We start from the raw sequence: 20,872 nt of genomic DNA, 5'->3' as shown, positions 1-20,872 counted from the left end.
TTTTACTGAGGCAGCTGCAGCGACTGCGCACCTTTTTCTTAGGATGGGTAAAGATGGTTACAATAGGTGGGTAGGGTGATTGGTGACAAAAAAAGGTTGTATCTCAACACTGTGATACAATGTGTAGATACAAGAAAAAAACACCGTCTGAACACAGAAGCACATATTCTCACGGCCACCCAGTACACAAGGATCACTGGGAAGGTTGGATTGTTATACTCCGGTCGCAGCTGCTCCTCACGGGCACTCGCGTCTCCAGGAGTGCTCACTCGGGGGCGGGGGGGTGAGTTCCGAGGAATGTCGAGGTCGAGGGGGGGGGGGGGGGGGGTGAGCAGCAGCGTCAGCGGTTTTCACACTCTGAGAGCGAATGATGTTTTGGTTGGAGCCAAGGAGTCTCAGCTCAGGGGGGGTCCGATTGGATTAGATTTTCCGGCGCCAGCAGGTTGTTTGCTCTGCTGGCTGTGTCCTTGACTGGTCTTGCACTGAGAGGCAGATTTGATCCAAAATGTGGGCAATTTAGACCAGTCTAGACTCAATTCGGGCAGAAACGCACTCCAAGTTGGTATCCATCTTCTGCACAAGTTCAAAGATCGAGAGCATCCTGCTTAAGTGGGCACGACAAGCACAGAGCTTTTGATCCACTTGTGAAAGTTTCTCGTACTGAGTCTCTCCTCCCCGAAGAATCCTTCCACAGAGCTCAGACGAATCGCCTCTCTCCGTCTTCTGCTCCCAGACTGCCTGATAGATCAGAAATCCTCCGATCCCAATGATGAGGACTCCAATTATCATAACTCCAAAGAGGTACACATCCTCAACGTCTTCCACAGACAGCTGGGCCAGGCACACCAGCCTCCACTTGCCCCATGGATCGTTGGTGTATCCAGCCGCGTGGGTGCCGTCTGGGCAGGAAGGGTCCGCTTAAGGGTCCGTTCCTTAGTGTGGAAAAAACTCTGTCGATCGAATTCAAAGACCAGCTGATCAAATCCATCTTTAGAGTGTAAAAAGAGCAGGAGTAGCAACAGGCAGAAAGATGGAGCTCCAGGGAAGACAGACAAAAGCTGGGGGGGGGGGGGGGGGGGGGGCTGATACAGAAGGAGCGAGAAGAAAATCGTCCATCCTCGACAAGAGCAGGAAGAGAAGAAGACACAATCATTCCTAAAACAAATAAAAACACAATAAATAGCTAAAAATATAAGAGGATAAAAAGGATAAAAGCAAGTATGAACAATTCCTAAAAACATGTCAAGTTTCCCAGAAATTCAGCTTAATCAAAAACAAGACTAAAAGCTCTCAACACAGAGTGTTGTACAGTCTGATGGCTTGTGGGACAAATGACTTTCTAAGTCTTGCGTGGAGCAGCGTTGGGATAAAAGTCTGCTGCTGAAGCTGCTCTTCCTCTCACTGAAGGCCTCATGCAGAGGGTGTGTCACATTGTCCATAATTGCCTGAAGTCTGGACAATGTTTGTTTTTCAGCCACCTCCTCCACTGTGGCCAGCTTCAGTCCCACAACAGAGCTAGCCCTCCTGATGATCTTGTTTAGTCGGGTCAGGTTTCTCTTGCTTGTGCCGCACCAGCACACCACAGCGTACAGCAGAGCACTTTCAATCACTGTTTGATAAAACATACTGAGAAGCTTGGTGGAGACGTTAGAAGAGGCCAGCTTCGCAGGATTTTAAAATATTTTAAAATGCTGTTTTAAAATAATGAACAGGTTTTTTAAAGCAAAATTAAATATATTTAATAATAAAGTGGCTAACTTAAAATCTGTGTGCAGATTTTCACAATTCCATGATCTTTTTATATACACTGACCAAAAATATAATTGCAACACTTTTGTTATTGCTCCCATTTTTTATGGTATGAACTCAAAGATGTGAAACATTTTCCACATACACAAAATAACCAACATCTCCTTCGCATAGAGTTGATCAGGTTGTCTATTGTGGCCTGTGGAATGTTGGTCCACTCTTCTTCAATGGCTGTTCTAAGTTGCTGGATATTGGCAGGAACTGGAACACACCGTCGTATACGCCGATCCAGAGCATCCCAAACATGCTCAATGGGTGACATGTCCGGAGAGTATGCTGGCCATGCAAGAACTGGGATGTTTTCAGCTTCCAAGAATTGTCCACAGATCCTTGCAACATGGAGCAGTGCATTATCATGCTGCAACATGAGGTGATGTTGTTGGATGTACGGCACAACAATTGGCCCCAGGATCTTGTCACGGTATCTCTGTGCATTCAAAATGCCATCAATGAAAGGCACCTGTGTTCTTCGCCCATAACATACGCCTGCCCATACCATAACCCCACCACCACCATGGGCTACTCGATCCACAACATTGACATCAGAAAACCGCTCACCCACACAACGCCACGTAGCTTGGCAATGATGACATGGGGTCTCTTGTCTCCCATCTTCCTGGACGCAGGCACGCGGTGTGATCGGTTGACTTGTATGTCTCGCTCCAGCTTCAGCACCTTTCTGAGCATTTTGGAGACCTCATCTGGGCTGCTGGATTCCAGCCGCTCGTCAACACTGACTATGCGAATGTTTCCCCGCGTCATTCTCCCCTCCATGTCTTTACACTTATCCCGTAGTGTTGTAATTTCACTTTGAAGCTCGGTGACAGTAGACTGACCACGTAGACAGTCTGCCTTTCACATACTCCATGTCCGTTTCCATCGAGGCCAGCTACGCTCGCACAGCTGAGGCATTGCTAGCAATTTCGGCTCGCACAGCCTGTAGTTCAGACCTGAAAGCTTCAAAGTCTTCTGACAGCACACTCTGAAGTTCGTCTCTGGTAATTTGCGATTTATCATCCCTCAGTGACACTAGAATCTCTGCTTTAATGTCCTCACCCTGGACCGAGCTTTCAGGCTCGCCGTTCTTGCTGGCTTAGATGCACCGTTGTCAAACTTGTATTTTCGGGATTTCTCTGCCATTGTGCTTATGTTGGTTTCCTCAGAGATTAAAATTGTTTAAGGCCGGGCTTACACAACACCTACCAGACAATGCCGCTTTTCAAATAGATATGATCAAAAGTCTGCAGGAGCTCCAAACCGCACGTCCCTACTCCATCTTGACTCACCTCTCCCCTAGCCATACTGTTTTGATCCAGATTCCAGCTCAGACGAGGAAAACAAAGACGGTCATGGATCTGACCAGAAATGCTGAAACAATGTACAGCTGGTTTAATAACGATCATTTAGGATAGGGTTGGCTGATGTCCCTTAAATTGGCAGTTGACTATGTTTGCAGTCAACCATCGGGATGGACGATGATATCAGGGGGGTTGGGTAGTTTTTTGTTATTTATTTATTTGTTATTTTACTTTATTACTTTATTTTATTTCCCAAATAATGACTCATCCATGATGATCCAGTCTAAACTGAGGGAAGTGATTTTTAAAAATAAATAAAATACACAAAATAGAAAAGAAGTGGTGCGCTCCTGCACTTGATTAGTCAGGTGGACCGGTGGAGCGAGCGACTGTGTCTCTAGCAGAGCAGACGGACTTACAGTTTTGGGTTTAAGGGGAATTGGGGATGCTTTGTTACGTGTGGGAGACTTAGGACGAGCTACTGAATTTAAGAGAACATGGTGTCCCGGTAAAAGTGTGTGTCGGCAGAGCTCGGAGCGCCAGCTCACTCAGCGGCTGTGGGGCGGTGTAAGCTTCAAAGCAGAAAGGCCGCTCAGTGCCTAGAAACCGTTCAATCACATGGATTTGTGTTTCCAGTCGTGTCCCGACAAAATAAAGGCTAAATATTCCCACATATTTACGAGCAGCCAGGATGCAGATTGCAGCCTTTCCTGCATGGATTTATGTTCATGCTAATGTTGTTAGCCCGTGTTAGCATACTGCTAACCCTGGCTTCTTTCTGGCACCGTTCTTCAGCACAACCCTAATTTATGATTTATTGAGGGCCACAAAAAATCTTCCTGTGGGCCGCCATTCGCCCCCGGGCCACAACCACCACCACTGAGTGTCTGACTCCCCCCATAAGAGATGGGGTAGGGCAGTGTTTTTCAACTTTTTTGAGCCACGGGACACTTGACAAAAATCCCGCGGCACACCAGCATCCATCTGTTTTTTCTAAAAGTTGTAATAAAAGTTAAAAGGTTTAAAAACTGTTTGATGTGTGTTCGTTGTGGTTTCAATGCATTTAAGAAAAAGACTAATTGTGCGCTGAAACGCTGTCACTTTCACCCAATGCATCTTGGGAGATGTAGTGTAAACAGCTGGCGAACGCAGATAGACTCGCTTCTCTGAGCTTCATAGTTTGTTCACTTGTTCCATGGTCTGACACCGGATCCCGCGGAAAGCTGCACCGCTAAAGATGAGCGTTAGCTGGTATTTTTGTTGAAACTTAGTGACTTTATGAGCAGAATCAGGACAAAGAAGTGAAGACTTTAACCACTTCTGATTGGTCAGACTAATGACATGTGATTAAACCTCCAAAAATGATTGCTGGAGACAATTAAAGGGGCAGTACTTTTGCGAAAACGTCTGAAGCTATTGCTAAATCGCGGTACCGTCATTCTTATCTAAATGTCTTTAATAGAATAAAAAAACACAAAAAAAAAAGTATTTTACGATCTTTAATATTCCTAACTACTCTGTTTCATCAGAGCCTGTTTGGATGAACAAAGCTGATATCCTGGAGATGGTAAAATGTTTTTAGATCCGTGAATGAGGGCAATTTCACACGGCACACTTGACCATCTTCCACTTGAAAAACACTGGCGTAGGAAACACAAGATCAATGACCACCACCTTATTACTGTAAAAGATGAGTTTGTCAGTGTGGGGAGTGTGTGTTTATTAAAATGTATAGTAACCTTTTTGAAAACTTATGAGTTTCTTTAATTAGGTGTTTAACCTACCGAAGACTGAAAGACTGACATCACTCCTAACTGTCTTATCTGTAAAAGAGAACCAAGACAGACTATTTCTTGACAATACACATGCACTGTATACCTTTAAAAGTATAAAAGTTTTCCTTTTTTGTCTTTTTGTCCCTACAGTTGTCCCTCAGTATGATGAGAGTGAAGTGGATCTGTGCAACCAACAGAACAATTTAACAATGGAACACAGGGAACCAGAAACTTCACAGGTTAAAGAGGAACATGGAGAACCAGAAACTTCGCAGATTAAAGAGGAACAAGTGGAACAACAACTTCCACAAAGTAAAGAGGAGCCAGATGAACTCTGCATTAGTCAGGATAAAGAGCAGCTTGATCTGAAGCAGGAGACTGATACCTTGATGGAGATTCGTACTTTTGAGGAAGATGAGAACAGTGAAGCAGATCTAAACAATCAGCAGAGCTTTAATGTAACTGATTGTCAGAATGAAGAAGGAAACCAACATGAAGAATCAACATCAACTAAAGATGAAGAGACAGACCCACAGAACAGAGATCAGAGGATGATTTTTAGTTATTTATCTCATCTCAAAACAAACATTAGACACAAAGGAAAAAAGCCCTTTTCTTGTATAGAATGTGACAAAAGCTTTAGTCAAACATGTCATCTTAAATCACACATGAGAACTCATACAGGAGAGAAGCCTTTTTCTTGTATAGAATGCGATAAATGTTTTAGTGATTCATCTAGTCTCCAAAAACACATGAGAACTCATACAGGAGAGAAGCCTTTTTCTTGTAAAGAATGTGATAAAAGTTTTAGTTTCCTACATAATCTCAAAACACACATGAGAACTCACACAGGAGAAAAGCCTTTTTCTTGTGTAGAATGCGATAAACGTTTTAGTGATTCAACTAGACTCCAAAAACACATGAGAACTCACACAGGAGAGAAGCCTTTTTCTTGTAAAGAATGTGATAAAAGTTTTAGTTTCCTACATAATCTCAAAACACACATGAGAACTCATACGGGAGAGAAGCCTTTTTCTTGTAAAGAGTGTGATAAACGTTTTAGTCAATTATCTAATCTCAAAAAACACATGAGAACTCATACAGGAGAGAAACCTTTGTCTTGTATAGAATGCGATAAACGTTTTAGTGATTCATCTAGTCTCCAAAAACACATGAGAACTCATACAGGAGAGAAGCCTTTTTCTTGTATAGAATGTGATAAATGTTTTAGTCATGTGTTTACTCTCAAAACACACATGAGAACTCACACAGGAGAAAAGCCTTTTTCTTGTGTAGAATGCGATAAACGTTTTAGGGATTCATCTAGTCTCCAAAAACACATGAGAACTCACACAGGAGAGAAGCCTTTTTCTTGTAAAGAATGTGATAAAAGTTTTAGTTTCCTACATAATCTCAAAACACACATGAGAACTCATACGGGAGAGAAGCCTTTTTCTTGTAAAGAGTGTGATAAACGTTTTAGTCAATTATCTAATCTCAAAAACCACATGAGAACTCATACAGGAGAGAAACCTTTGTCTTGTAAAGTATGCAAAAAGAAATTTAACCAAACATCCAGTCTCAAGACACACATGAAAACACATTAAAGGGGACTGCCCTTTTCATGTAAAGAATGTGATAAACAATTTTAGTTCTGTATCTAGTCTTTTTGTTTAAACAATATAAAACAAGTTTTTGCAATGTATTTAGTCTCAAATCACCCCTTTTTTGTGTAAAGTATTTGCCAAAAGTTTTAGTGATGTATTCGACCTTAAAACAGAGAACTCATGCAGAAGAGAAACTGACCTGAGATAAGCTATCAAAGCATCCTGATCTTTCATTTAAATGTATATAGGCTGATGGCCTCCATACCACATTGATGCAGTTATTTAGTAATAAGGAGGCAGAAGTGATTATTGGATGCATTGAAGTGAACAGTTTACTGAATCTGAGTGCTGAAACCATTTTTTTTATTCTTCTGACTTAAAATTGTAATTTTTTAGACATTATTTGTAGGTGTTTGTCATTTATAAGCCACTATGCTCACATATCTCAAATCAGGGATTGTGTAATGATTCTAAACATCATGAGTTTCACTTTTTAAGTTATTTAACTTCATGAAATTAATTCTTTTAGATATACCGCTAAATAGAAATGTGCTGTTTTGAATTATGAGGGTAAGATTTGATTTTTTAAAAATTTTGATAATGTTCAATTTCTGTTGGTTGATATTTCTTAGTAGAATTTTGTACTTTATGTTATTTTTAAAAGTTTTTGAGTTAACTGTTGTGGTTGTTGTTTATGTCCGGGACACTGACAGACGAAGTGTGTATTATTGTACACCGTGGAAGCCCGATCTGTTTCTTCTGCAACGTGCGTTAATTTCTCATATTGCACACTTTGAAGGCCATTAACCTGCTCACACCATGGTCACTTACAAAAGAAAGAAATATTCAATCCGTTTTTAGTACTTTCTTCTTGTTATTTTTTGGATTTAAATTGCGTTTTTCTCAAAAAGCGAACTATTTGTTACGTGATGTGGCACACTGTCACTGTAACATAACGCACCGGCGGGGCCAGCACTGACTTTGACTACAGCTGCAAAGGAAAGGGATAACTATGACGACCATCAGGATGTGTTAAATAAAATCAGTTCAGAGATAAAGTTCACCTCTTAGTGCTTGTTTTTGTTCATACGATTAAGCTAAAGGTTGTGGTAAAGAAGCCAGCGCAGTGATGTAGAACATTGAAGCTATGTGACCAGAACTTCTTTTTAGGCGTGTGTTTATCCCTGTGGATTATCACTTTTTAATCTATACCCAGCAGCCAATCAGAATCAAGTATTTACCCGGACCATGGTATAAGCGATAACAATGTTGTCTAAGTCTTTGTGTTACCATGACGAAACTAGAATTATTTTACACATCTCTAAATCTAACACTATATGGTTCATAAATATTTCAGTATTGTTTAAAATATAAAATTATAAAGAACCAGACTGGTGTTTGTGTCTGGTGTTCTTGTGATTCCTGCTTTCTAGTAGACATTAGAACTGTTCCTCTGTTCTTTTTGGTTCTCAGTGTTCTGTTCCAATCTTTACTGTGAAGAATAAAGTGGACGTGAACATCAGTCAGAAGTGTGGAGTCTTTCCCACAGTGTGGGTTTCTACTGTTTGTTGGTTCTCTGCTGGTTCCAAAGCTGGACTCCTCAGGTCCAGTTCTGACTGCTGAACCCATGACTGAGGTGAGATCACAGAGCTTCATCAAATCAGTTGATTGGTTCATCAGTCACGTTGACCATTTTGTCTTTCTTAAATTTGCCTGTTTCAGCTCTGAAACATCTCCAACTATTTACCAAACACCACTTTCTCTAGCAGAGTAGGTTTTATTCTATATCTTCATGAAGGAACGTCCAGCTGTTCCAAACTGAAACCATCGGAAGTAGCAGTGTGAAGATGCTCTCCACTCACTGAAACCACACTTTTCTGTATTCTGCATAGAGATTTGTTTGTTTTCCATAGTGTTGTTGTTCTTCCACTTGTTGTTTTTGTCCAATTCTGACCTAAAGAGGAAGTCTGTACAGGTGCAGACAGAGACAACCCAAAGGAGGACCCACTGACTGTATAAGTGATCTGGACTGAGCCAGTGTGATGTTACCCATAAAAAATTTCTTACTTCCAGCTCCAATAAAAAGAAGTCAATTCAGCTGCCATTTTCCTGATGGATATGGATGGAGCCTGAGTCTGTCTGAGTCAACATTTCAATGTTCAAGACTTTATTGATCTCCATGTTGTTGAATAGTCTGACTGCTGTTGGGACAAAGGACCTCCGGTAATGGGCCTTTTTGCACTGGGGGGGCAGCAGTCTCTGGCTGGAATCCTTTTAACCCTTGTGCTATCTTAGATGACCCCACCCTTGCATTGACGTGTTATTCCTACCATGATAAAGGTGGAAAGATTTCATGTAATCCTCGGACACCAGTGAGGTTCACAAATCATTGAAGAAAAAAGGTTCAGAGCACTGTCTAGTGGGTCTAGATGACCCAACTCCCAATGTTAAAGTGCCTGGGATAGCACAAGGGTTACGTGAAGAAAAACTGACTTTTGACCCCTCCCTGATGTGTTCCACATCCAGCTGCAGACACACCACTACAGCTCACATTCCACTTCTGATCCAGCAGTTAGAACCAGAGCCTGCATTTGCAGCAGGTTCCAACCCACTGACCACTGATCCACACAGGGGGACGTCCTAAGGGGCGGAGTCAGCCACTGGAGAGAGCAAAAAGGAGAAATGGGGGTCACTCTGGGCCTTTCTGTGTCTGGACCTTCAGAGGGACAGTGGTTTGGTCCAGAACACGGATGCTAAACTAGCTCTCTGGAAACTTGAACTTGTTGAATGGGAAACTTCCTGAAATCTTCTTCATCTGTTGACTTGTTGAAAATGAAATAAATGGTAAAGTAAACGAAATAAAATTTCTGGGAGTAATCTTGAATCATGCATTATCATGGAAACCACACATAACTTATATTCTCTCTAAATTGTCCAAATCATTAGCCATCCTACATAAAGTCAAATATTTTTTAAACACAGCTACATTGTATATTCTATATTGTTCCTTCATGATTCCTTATTTGACCTATTGTTTAGAAATCTGGGGGCATAGTTACAAGTCAAATACAAAACCTATTTTTATTCTGCAAAAAAAAGCAATTAGAATTGTAAACCACTCTTCATACAATCAATCCACAAAACAAATATTTCCTAAATTAAGGGCAATAAAATTTTATGATTTAGTTTATCTTAGTACTGGAATTTTTATGTTTAAAGTTAAAAAACAATGTGTACCTGCCAAAATACTGAGTTTGTTCGAAATAAAAGTTGATAATTATGATTTTCGAGGTAAAGATATGTTTAAAAAGAAAGTGGTCAGAACTAACGCATTAAGGAATAGTATTTTTGTTCAGGGGGTCAACATGTGGAATTTATTATCAGACGAACTGAAAAATGCAAAATCCATACTGCACTTTAAGAAAATGTATAAAGTTAAAATGTTTCAAAAATACCTTCTGGACTGAGAGACTTTGGTGGTTGTGAGGTCATTTTGAGAAGTGTTTGTTTTGTTTTTTGTTTTTTCATCTTTTTTCTTTTCTGATTTAAGGTTCTAACAGTTTGTAGGTAGATGTAATGTTTGTATTCAGGGTTGGGGAAATAAGCCTTGGCTTCACCCAACACCTTTTTCGGTTAATTTTGTTCAATGTTTATGTTATGTTTATTTATTTATTATTATTATTATTATTTTCAATGCTTATGTTGACATTGATCAGTGTCAATGTTTATGTTGATGTTTTTAAGTTTGTTTGTTTAACTTAACCGAAATAAAGTTTCTCACAACTTGTTCTTTCTTCATCTGAATGACACACAGCACTTGAACTGGTTGAGGTCAATCCTGCATTTGACAGGAAGCCAGTGGAGCTGAAAAGTGGTGGAATGTGTGTGGGGGTGGGGCTATGTGAGCAGGTGAGATCTGGACCACTTGATGCTTCAGAAGAAAGCAGTGTTGCAATCGTCAATGCTGCTGCTGAGCTGGATAAAGATGGAAAGGGACAGTAATTGATGGAGGTGAGCAGCCTTTAAACTATCCTGACTTTAACCCTGAACTCTGTCTGAAATCCGCCATCCTTTTTCCTATTTACTGCTGCTGTTAAGATGAATAGAAACAAACAAGACTTTGTTTCAGTACAAATCAAGATTTTTAGAATTTATAGGATTTTTCTGTCTTTCTTTCTCATTTTAGTGGCAGAAATATCCCTTCATTGTTCTAGAGTCTGTCTTAAATTAAATAACGTCTGACTGTTTCTGCTAAAACACGTTTGTTGATAACATGAAGAACTTTGGACTTTGTCTCTTTCATGATCTTTGACTGACAGCTAAACCAAGAAATGTTTCTGAGTTGCAGTAAAGTCTTCAGTGAAATCCCAGACTGTCCTGGACTCTGATCCTGAAATCCTCCTGATGACAAAACCTTTGAAAGTTCAGAGTCTGGATGGGAAACAAGCTGTGAGGAAACCTTCAGTGCAGAAAGAACTGCAGCTTCTTCAACTGGAACTCTGCAGCCAAATGAGCAGGAAGGATCTGGATGAATGGAGCTTCTGCTGTTCCATCTGTCTGGATCTGCTGAAGGATCCGCTGACTATTCCCTGTGGACACAGCTACTGCAGGAAGTGTCTTCAAGGACTGTGGGATGCAGAGGAGAACGTCCACAGTCAGCAACAAATCCAGCAGAGAATCCAGGACAGAGAAGGAGGTGAAGCTGCTCCAACAGGAGGTGGAGCCGTCAATCACTCTGCTGATCAAACAGGGAGAAGATCTTCACTCAGATGATCCGTCTCCTCCAGAAAAGAAGCCGTGATGTGGAGCAGCAGATCAGATCCCAGCAGAAACTGAAGGGAGGCGGGTCAAAGGTCATCTGGAGGAGCTGGAGCAGGACATTACTGAGAACAAGAGGAGGGACGCTGATGAAGAGGAGAGACGCTGAGATGAAGCAGCTCTCACTCAGCCACTCTCTGCCCAACCCCCCCTCCCTGCCCCCCCTCAGTGAGTCCCCCCCCCCCCCTCAGCCAGCATCCATGTCCGTCCTCTGACAGACTCTGAGGATGAGACAGCAGCTGTCAGAGCTCAGAGACAAACTGCAGGACATTCTGAGAGAGGAATGGACAAACGTCTCACTGACAGTCTCTCATGTTTTCCTGTCAGAACCAGAACCAGAACCAAAGAGCAGAGCTGACTTCCTCAGATATTCAGGTCACTGGATCCAAAGCCAGCAAACATCTATCTGTTCCTGTCAGAGGAGAACAGAAAGGTGACATTGATGGAAAAAGCTCAGTCTGATTTTGATCATCCAGACAGATTCACTGAATCTGTTCTGGTTCTGAGTAGAGAGAGTCTGACAGGACGTTGGTACTGGGAGGTGGAGAGGAGAGGAGTTGATGGCATTCAAGAACATCAGCAGATCTGGAAATGCCAGTAGATTTGGTTTGAATGCTAAATCTTGGTCATTCCATTGTTTTCCAGACAGTTTCTCATTTCTCCACAACAGCATGTTCACTTCCATCTCAGCTCCTGGTTCCTCCAGAGGAGGAGTGGACCTGGATCACAGAGCAGCTGTTCTGTCCTTCTACAGCGTCTCTGAAAGCAGGACTCTCCTCCACAGAGTCCAGAGACGCTCCATGCTGGACTGTGGGGGGGGGATGTTGGAGACACAGCAGAGTTCTGGAAAGTCAAAGAGTTCCTGAAAGAAGAGAAATGTTTGTTTTCAGGGATTTCTCTGCTTTGGATCATTTGGAACTAAACGTTTGAACTGTTCAGATTCTGTGTCAGACATAGAGAGAAATGAAAAAATCTCTAGAATTAAAATAAAAATAAGTCCTCCTCTTCAAAGAAGTTCTCCTGACCATCTTCAAAGCCACTTTCTGCTTTTTCAAACGCTACTGTTCAACAAAAACTTGGTTTCTGCCACAAAACCAACCTTAGACACTGAAACAGAATGAATCCAATGCAGAAATGTGTTGACACCTTTAATTCAAAGCTTCAATCAGTTTGAATCTCATGAAGAACATTTCAAAAATCCACATTTGGATCAGGCGTCTTCATCAGAGCACAACTCATGTTTCCAGGACTGTGACTCACCAATAGATCCTCATTTCCTTTACACAATCTGTTTCCATCATTTGGATTTTTCATAAAAACTTGAGTTAGAAAAGAATTGTTGCCCCAAAATGTCCAGTTTGAATAGTCTACAGTTTGTTGTGTTTGGTTGCTAGGTAACAGGGTCTTTAATGTCTATGATGTCATGGTGGCTTTCAGAGTTGAACTCCTGAATATGACGGTAAACATTTGGATTGAACAAAAATGGGATTGAAGCTCATGCTAAATCCTGATCTCAATGCTGAAAAAACCTCCTCCTAGATTCTGGTTGTTTGGAGAAGTCCTCATCTTCCAAGAATTCCTGAAAAAAGCCCTCATTTCTCCTGACCATCTTCAAAGCCACTTTCTGCTTTAGTTTAGTCCAAACTTGCTTTATGCTGACAACATTTACAGCTTGAATCCATCTGAAGAATCCAAGGAAACAGACCAATCTAAGTCTGCATTCATGCCACTTCAGAACCAACAAAGCATGTTTCCAGGACGCTGACTTACCAATAGAACTTGGGATTTCCTTTGCAGAATCCTTCTCCGTGTGTTTTCCTTTGTTTTTCTCCCCAAAACCTAAAGCAGAGATTTTTGCTGAGCTGCAGAACAAACGTCTGACTGCTTTAACCGCCGTTGATGGTTTGTTGTGTTTCCCTCTATAGCTGCTATGGTCTTGGTATGGTTGCTAGGTAACGCTGTCTTTGATGATGATGACGTCAGAGTGGCCTCTAGAATGGACTTTTTTCTTGTGTAACCAGGAGCTGTAACCTTTAGGGCACTAGGACCCAGAAAGAGGTCCAGGCAGTGACGGTGTTCAGTGACGGACTGCGCAGCCGCACTTCCTCCAAACGCCACTTTTCATCAGCGCGTGGAGCGCCAGAGTCCAAACGGGCTTAAGGCGCTTTGATAAAGCGCTCTGGAATCCAGCTATGGTGTGCTAAACGTCAGGTCCAGAACGGAAGATGCCATCAATGAAGTCTGTCTGTCAGCAGCAATCCAACGCTGATGGGGTTTAGCTTGTGGAGGATTTGAATGTTCATTTGCTCTCAGGTTGGTTCTGTGCTGGAAGCCCCAACCCTCAGTTCAGTCAAGTTAGAAAGATGCTAACCAGCTGTTCCCTCTGTCACCATGGAAACACAGACCTCTTTAAAGTCGGACAGGATTTCCACGGAGCGGACTTCTAGACGTGGAGGATAAATACTCCAAGATGAATTCATCAGACATGAATCAAACAGTCTTTTCTACATAGAACAGAATGAAATCCACTGTGTTTTAGCAGCGTCTGTAGCATCACAGAGACGGTGTCCAAAGTATTCTTGGTGAAGGCTAAATACAGAAAAATGAGCAAAGGTCTGGGCCTCAAACAAGAGGTGACATATTGACACATGATTACTGTGTATTTGTAACTCACCTATAATGTAAAGAACATTGCTCTCAGTGGAGCAGTGATGCTGATCTGTGCCACATAAAACAAGCGCACATCAAAATGAAACATTCACTCTGACAATGAAACCTCATTCCAACCAGGCAGTTCAGAACGGGTTTATTGAGCAGCTGAAGCCAGCAGATCTTTACATACGTAGCTGTTAGTGTGGTTGACTGGCAGAGTGCACAATTTTGTAGATTATAAAGAGTCGACTGTTTTTCTCAGAAAAGTAGACCAAAAAAAGGGCTTATGGATGACCAACGAGGACAATTTTAACATTAAACACACACCATTTAAAAAGCTTCATTTTACAATTACACTCTGTGACAAAATATGCAGCTATGAACAAAAGAAATTCCAAAAACAAAACAAGTTTTTTTTATATAAAGGGAATACTTTTTCACAGTTCAGAATGCATTTTCTTCACCTTTTAGGTTCACTCTATGTGAAGCATGCAAACATGGCCTTGCAAACAGCATCATTGTAGGTGTCAGACGGAGACGGCTCATAGGAGCTTCCTTTATTTCCTAAGCCTGTGCCCTTTGCTCCTGATGGAGCCTGTGGGGAGACGTGAAGGCCATCATTAGGAGAGACAAGCATGCAGCAACCCCTCGTGTAACGCTGCTAATAACACAAGGAAAATAGTGAAGGAGGCCTGGATGGACGGCGTGTGTTGAATCACCGCGATGGGAAAAAAACTGTTGTTGAGCTTGCAGGCTAGCTGGCATTTGCTTGAATTTCTGTGCTCGTTCAGCACCTGTGTACGAAGCGTAGTTGCTCTGATGCTTGGTCTCATAGTGCCGATGGACATTATAATCTTTCATCACGGCAACATCTTCAGTGCTAATCAAACAGACACACTGTCCGTTGATTTCCTTAAAGAAATACTCATTTTCCCACCGTGTTTGAAATCTTCTACACTCACTTGCAATCTTGCGTTTCTTCGGTGCTGCCATTTTTTTTTTTTCTTTAACTTGTCCTGTCCAACAGCTGGGCAGACAGATGAGAGCTGAAGGCCTCTTGTGTTGGACATATTTTACTTTTACAACGGGGGTTATGAATCTTCTGACAAACCACAGGTATGTGACCGGTACAGGATGTTCCCAGCCTTTGCCCAGCAGTAGCTGGGACAGGCTCCAGCAACCCCAGCACCCCGAAAGGCATACAGCGAGTTGAGAAAAATGGATGGGTGGAAGTTCAGGACAAGAATGCTCAGATCAAACCTCTATATTGGATTTGCACTCCACCCGCTGACGAGTCCCTGCACACGTCACGTGCCCAAAGCTGTGTTTCTGATTGGCTGACGCGACATGACGACCTCCCATAAATTCAGATTTTTCAGAATGCTGCGTCTGTCGCTCAAAACCTCTGAGTGTGTCTGTACAATCGCATTCGGTATGAAAGTAATGGGGGAATCAAATGATGTAGGACAAAATGTACAGTTCAATTTTATATCAAGTATTGCCGTATTCCAAAACCTATTCCACTTTAGAGCACAAAGCTGCTTTTCTCAGTTACAGAATCTACATAAATTACATAAATTAGCAGGAATGGTTGAAAAGTTAATGCAAAGATCGTCAATACTGGGTATTGGGCTTAGGTGTTAAAGGGCTAAAATGTGCATTCAGGATGCCACAGAAAATATAACAGTCCTCTATTTTGATTATCCCTTTATCTGTTTGTGCTTTGTAAGACAAAATTCCAGCGTTAGGGCTCCTCCTAAGCTCTAACGGATGGTGAGTAATGTTTACAAGGCTTTAAACAAAACATCAAAGCTGGCACTTTGACAGAAACTGATCAAGGCCTCCTTACAAAGAAGGATCTCTGCCACTGGTGCCAGAAAGCCATATCGCTGTTTCTGGGAAAACTAAAGTCATCAAATGAAGTCTTTACAGTACTCATAGAGGACAAAAAGAATAAAATATATAAATGTAACATCAAATAAATCTGTGAATCAAGGAAATCAGAACAACTGACCAAGGCAAAAATGTCCTTTAGCTTATTCTTTTTACATTTATGCTCACAAGGCTTAAATGCTTTTTTAGCCATGCTCATCAAATTTAAAAACGTTATGACGTAATATACAGCTTTACATCACTGTGTCTTCTGATGACCTTTTAGATATAAAGTGGTGGATGGCAGAAAACTTCCTGCAGCTCAACCAGGACAAAAGTGACATTTTCATCATCGGTTCTGAAAGCGAGAGAGAATCGATTTAACACATCTTCAGAATTTTATACCATGTGAGAAACCTGGGTTTACTATTTGACTCTATCTTAATTTTTGTTCCACACATCAAAATATCATTAAGACAGGATTTTATCATCTTAAAACAGTTGCCAGAATCCGCCCATTCCTCTCTCTTGCCAGCACATAGGTGCTAATGTTTGCTGTTTTCTTTAGTCGTTTAGATTATTGTAATGCTCTGCTCTCTGGTTTACCCAAAAAGTCTATCTCAAATTTAAAACTTCTAACTCGGTGGCAGGAGTTCTGACCAGGACCAGGGGGCGGGAACACATTTGGGTGTAATTTCGCTGCATTTGCTCCCTGTGTGTTTCAGAATTAATTTTAAGATTCTTTTATTGTCTTGTAAATGTTTTTACAAGACTACTTACTTAGTTAATTTATCTTCTTTTAAAGTTTGAGCCCTCATGGACCCTGAGGTCCTGCAGTGCTGGCCTTTTAGTTGTCCCTAAGGTGAGGACCAAAACTTATGGTGAGGCTTCGTTCTGCCATTACGGTCCTGGCCTGTGGAACAGCCTGCCAGAGAACCTCAGAGCCGCAGAGACTGTAAAAAGTTTTTAACCTTTCCGCTATCCTAGGCTCTTTAACCTTGGGACAGTGCGCTAAACCTTTTTAGTAAATGGCGTTTACTTATATAGCACTTTCTAACCTCTTTCGAAGGCCCAAAGCGCTTTACAGTCACAGACCCATACACCCAGTCACACACACATTCACACACTGGTGGCGGCTCTGCTGCCAAACACTGGCGCCAACCTCCCACCAGAGGCAAGGTGGGGTTCAGTGTCTTGCCTAAGGACACTTCAACACATGGGCGTGCAAGGCCAGAATCGAACCTGCATCTTACGATCATGGGTCGACCGCCCTACCGCTGCACCACGGCCGCCCCATTTTTCTTTCAATGATTTTTGATCTTCACTGGTGTGAAGATATATTGGCTCTTGTGTTTTTTGCTGCAAACCTTTTTCCCAAAAAGGAAATTAGTTTTATTGTCTTTCAGCGTTCCAGTTCTTTCATCACCCCACATGACAATAGCCCAGATCATATCCACTGCATGAAAACTTGGAAAGAATTAGCTGTAAGGATAAAAAAGCTGAAGCTTATTAAAATGTTCCTAAAATGCTCAAGATCAGCCATCTGGTTTGGCAGTTGTAAGCATAAACCATAGCTGAGAAACTAACATATGAGGATTTGATTGATGACTTTACCCATAAAAGAGCAAGACGGACACATTTTTAGTGTCTACTAAGAAAAGCAGACCAAGTTAATAGTGTAATTCAATTGTATTTATATAGCCCAATATTACAGCAATAGTTGTCTCAATGGGCTTTAGGCTTAAAGCTGCACTAGTTGTTTATAGTTTTTTTTAATCTTATAATGAAGGGCATTTGAAACCTTAAGCCAAGATGTGTGATGTCATCCTTGTAAGAGTTTTTGTTACTTTTAACATTTTTTCATAACAGTCCTATAAGCTGTATGACATTCTACTGGCAATTGATGATGGAGACTATGTTGTCCTGGTTCTGCTGGATCTAACAGCAGCATTTGACACTGTAGACCACAGTATTTTAATATCTAGGCTCCAGAACTCTGTGGGGATCCAAGGTACAGCACTGGACTGGTTTAAATCTTACCTGGCAGAAAGAACCATGTGTGTCAGCTTGGGTGGTTTTGAATCTACCACAACTCAGGTTTCTTATGGGGTTCCACAAGGATCAGTTCTAGGGCCACTTTTGTTCTCTCTGTATCTGTTACCCTTAGGGTCAATCTTGAGGAAGCACGGCATTTCTTTTCACTTGTACGCAGATGACAGCCAGATCTATCTGCCGTTACAAAAAGATGATCTTTCCATGAAGCAGCTCCTCTCATGTCTTCAGGACATTAAGGACTGGTTGGTCCTTAGCCAACATGTGTGATGTCATCCTTGTAAGAGTTTTTGTTACTTTGAACATTTTTACATAACAGTCCTACACACTGTAGGAATTTACAAGCCTCAAGTTGCATTTTTTTGATCATTTTATTTTTTAAATATTTGAATAATAAAGTAAAGTTTCTTGGTCATAATTGGGGGGTACCGAGGGCGCTACTGGTCTGGCTCGCCCAGGGCATCATCTGTGCCAGAACCGCCACTGATGTTGTCCTACATGAGATCCTACGAGTTATTGTTACTTTGACATTTTTTTACCCCTAAAGAATTATGTACAATCTAAAATGACCTACAGGCTAAAATGTCCTAAACCTAAAATTGACTTATTATGTATATAGCTCTGATGCTATATACCAGATGGAACTGAGTGCAGCATATGTGCCCCAACCCCAAATTTTTTTACTGAAGACTGCGTCCCTTGTTCTCCCCCCTCTGATTGGAGAGGGTCTTCTTTGGGGGATGTGGCATCCACCTTCTTTGACTCCTTTTGGTTTTCAATACATCGGTCAGGCTCATTGATCTGCCCCTGCATCCTCACAAGTTTGCGTTTCAGCACAGCTATCTTTTTTTTCTGACATGAAATTGTCTTCCGTTTTAGTTTATTCTTGGAAGACAATATCTTATTTTGTTTTACAAGTCTGTCATTCTGAATTGTCAGCAGTTTATTTTCCAAGCTTTTGATGTGTTCTTGAGAAGTACTACTCTGGTCCTTAGTCATTTGCTGTTGACAGGTTAGCTGTGCTGGCAAGTTTTCTATTTCTTGTCTTAATATAGAAATAGTGTCACCTCTGTTGATGCAGTCTGTACTTTCATCTGGAGAATTTGGTGAACATTTGTTTACAATTTTCGCCACAAGTTCTCTTTCATCTTTTATCTGATTATTGAGTAACATAATCATTTTTCGAATATCCTCCATTTTGACCCTCAACATTTTGAGCAGATTTGCTTCAGTCATATCTTCGCTCATTGTTGGGGGGTCCTTCCCATCGTCACTCCTGTCTTCTTTCCCAGCCACATTCACTGATTCTGAACAGTGTGCCATCCTTCCAGCTTAAAACCTCTCTGCCTTCTGCCTTTAACCTTAGTTCTATTTGTTCTTTCTTGTCTCAGCCACAAAAACAAATAATGATGTCGTTTGATGTCATCAAACATCAAACTTTAACATCATGATGATGTTTGATGTCATCAATACATTTGATAGCAGCATTGTGATGATGTATGATGTCATCAATTATTTAACTTTATTATGATGATGTTTGATCTCATCAATACATTTGATAGCAGCATTGTGATGATGTATGATGCACTCAAAAATGATTTAAGCCCCTCTTTCATGTAACAAAATAAAATTATGTTTGTTTTATTTAAATATATTTATTTTAAAATAATGTATCTACATTTAATTGCCCTAACACAAAATGTATTAATATTTTCACCTATAAACTCCAGTAATCCAAAATAAATGAGTTCAAGTAAGGGGCATGCTGTGCGCATGTTGAATGCTGTTTTCCTGTTTCTCTTTATTTAGTCTTTTATAGTATCTTCTGTTGTTTTACGGCAACAATTTTTCACCTATTTTAACCATTCAACTGTTGGTGAAGGACTTCTTTGAGATCATTGACTCCTTTAATTTTAGTTCAGTGTGTGTCTGGAGCCACTCATGAAAAAGGACATATACTGGATCTTATGGATTGCCTGTTTTTTACATAGAGATCTGTGACTTGGCTACTTTAGACCACATGCCTGTGGTGTTTGAAGCTGAACTTTTTCGTGCGGCAGTTAAATCTAACGCTCCTCTTTCCCTTTTATCTGTCTGATAACATGGCAACTGTTTTCCTTTTATGGACTAAACTCACTGAAGCTGAATTTTGATACTCCAAATATTTTTACATTGTTTTCACTTCACCAGAAGTAGACTTTTCTCCTCATTCTTTGATTTCAGTCTGTTTTTCTTGAGGCTTCATGTTTCCTGAAGTGTAGAAACAGGAAGTTTGTTGTTTCTTTGTGAAAGTGACTGAATGGAAATGTTGCTGCTGCAGCTCCATTTCTCCACCTGGTGGAGGGAGAGCAGAAGTGCAGCAGCTGATGGCAGCTTCCTCTGCCTCCCACTGCTGTCTGACTGCATTCACCTGAACCTGAGAGGAAACACAAGAGAAGAGCCAATCAGTGGAGGAGCAGCTGATCTGTTGGTGAAGGAGGATCAGAGCTGATGATGAGGAGGGTTTCCTCTGCAGGTGAAGGTGGAAGGTGTGTGTGAGCTGATGTGGATCCAGTGAATCCAGCAGCATGGATCAGTGGGAGGAGCCACAGGAGGGAGCCCCTCCCTCTAAAAGCAGAGATGGTAACCATGACAACCAGAGCAAAGCTCAGAGGTGAGATGGACATCTCCAACTGTCCATGATCTTCTCCATGTCAGAGCTCAGGACTCACACCAGCAACCTTCATTCTACACAGGAACCAACCTGGATTTGGATCTGGATCCAGCTGGGAGTCCAACAGGAGGGACAAATCAAAGAAATATAATCATGAAATCAAAGCCATCCATTCAGCAGTGGAACAGTGAGTGTTTGTCAGACTTAAAGTAGCATAGCAGAGCTCAGCACTCACACCAGCAACCTTCATTCTACACAGGAACCAACCTGGATCCATCTGTGGGTCCTTCAGGAGTGACAAGTCAAAGAAAAGGATTCCTGACTTCAAAATCATCC

The 20,872-nt window shown here is 41.4% G+C and overlaps 2 protein-coding genes across 6 annotated transcripts in view; one reads left to right on the top strand and one right to left on the bottom strand.

Moving 5' to 3' along the window:
- Positions 1 to 8,011, top strand: part of LOC101164420 (uncharacterized) — a 736,165-nt gene extending 728,154 nt beyond the window's left edge. For all 5 annotated transcript variants that reach the window (XM_078935464.1, XM_078935461.1, XM_078935468.1 and 2 more), the window contains one exon: positions 5,033 to 8,011. In XM_078935464.1, coding sequence (XP_078791590.1) covers positions 5,033 to 6,489 — 1,457 coding nt within the window. In that variant the 3' untranslated portion in view covers positions 6,490 to 8,011. The remainder of the gene's footprint in view (positions 1 to 5,032) is intronic.
- Positions 1 to 20,872, bottom strand: part of LOC144986665 (NACHT, LRR and PYD domains-containing protein 12-like) — a 515,000-nt gene that overhangs the window by 129,378 nt on the left and 364,750 nt on the right. The gene's annotated exons all lie outside the window — the stretch shown is intronic.

Source organism: Oryzias latipes, chromosome 2 (genome assembly GCF_053564925.1).
Source record: "Oryzias latipes strain Hd-rR chromosome 2, Olatipes_Hd-rR_3.1".
In the NCBI taxonomy this organism is placed as follows: Eukaryota; Metazoa; Chordata; class Actinopteri; order Beloniformes; family Adrianichthyidae; genus Oryzias; species Oryzias latipes.
Note: the sequence above shows the minus strand (reverse complement) of the source record. Positions and strands in the feature narration are given on the sequence as shown.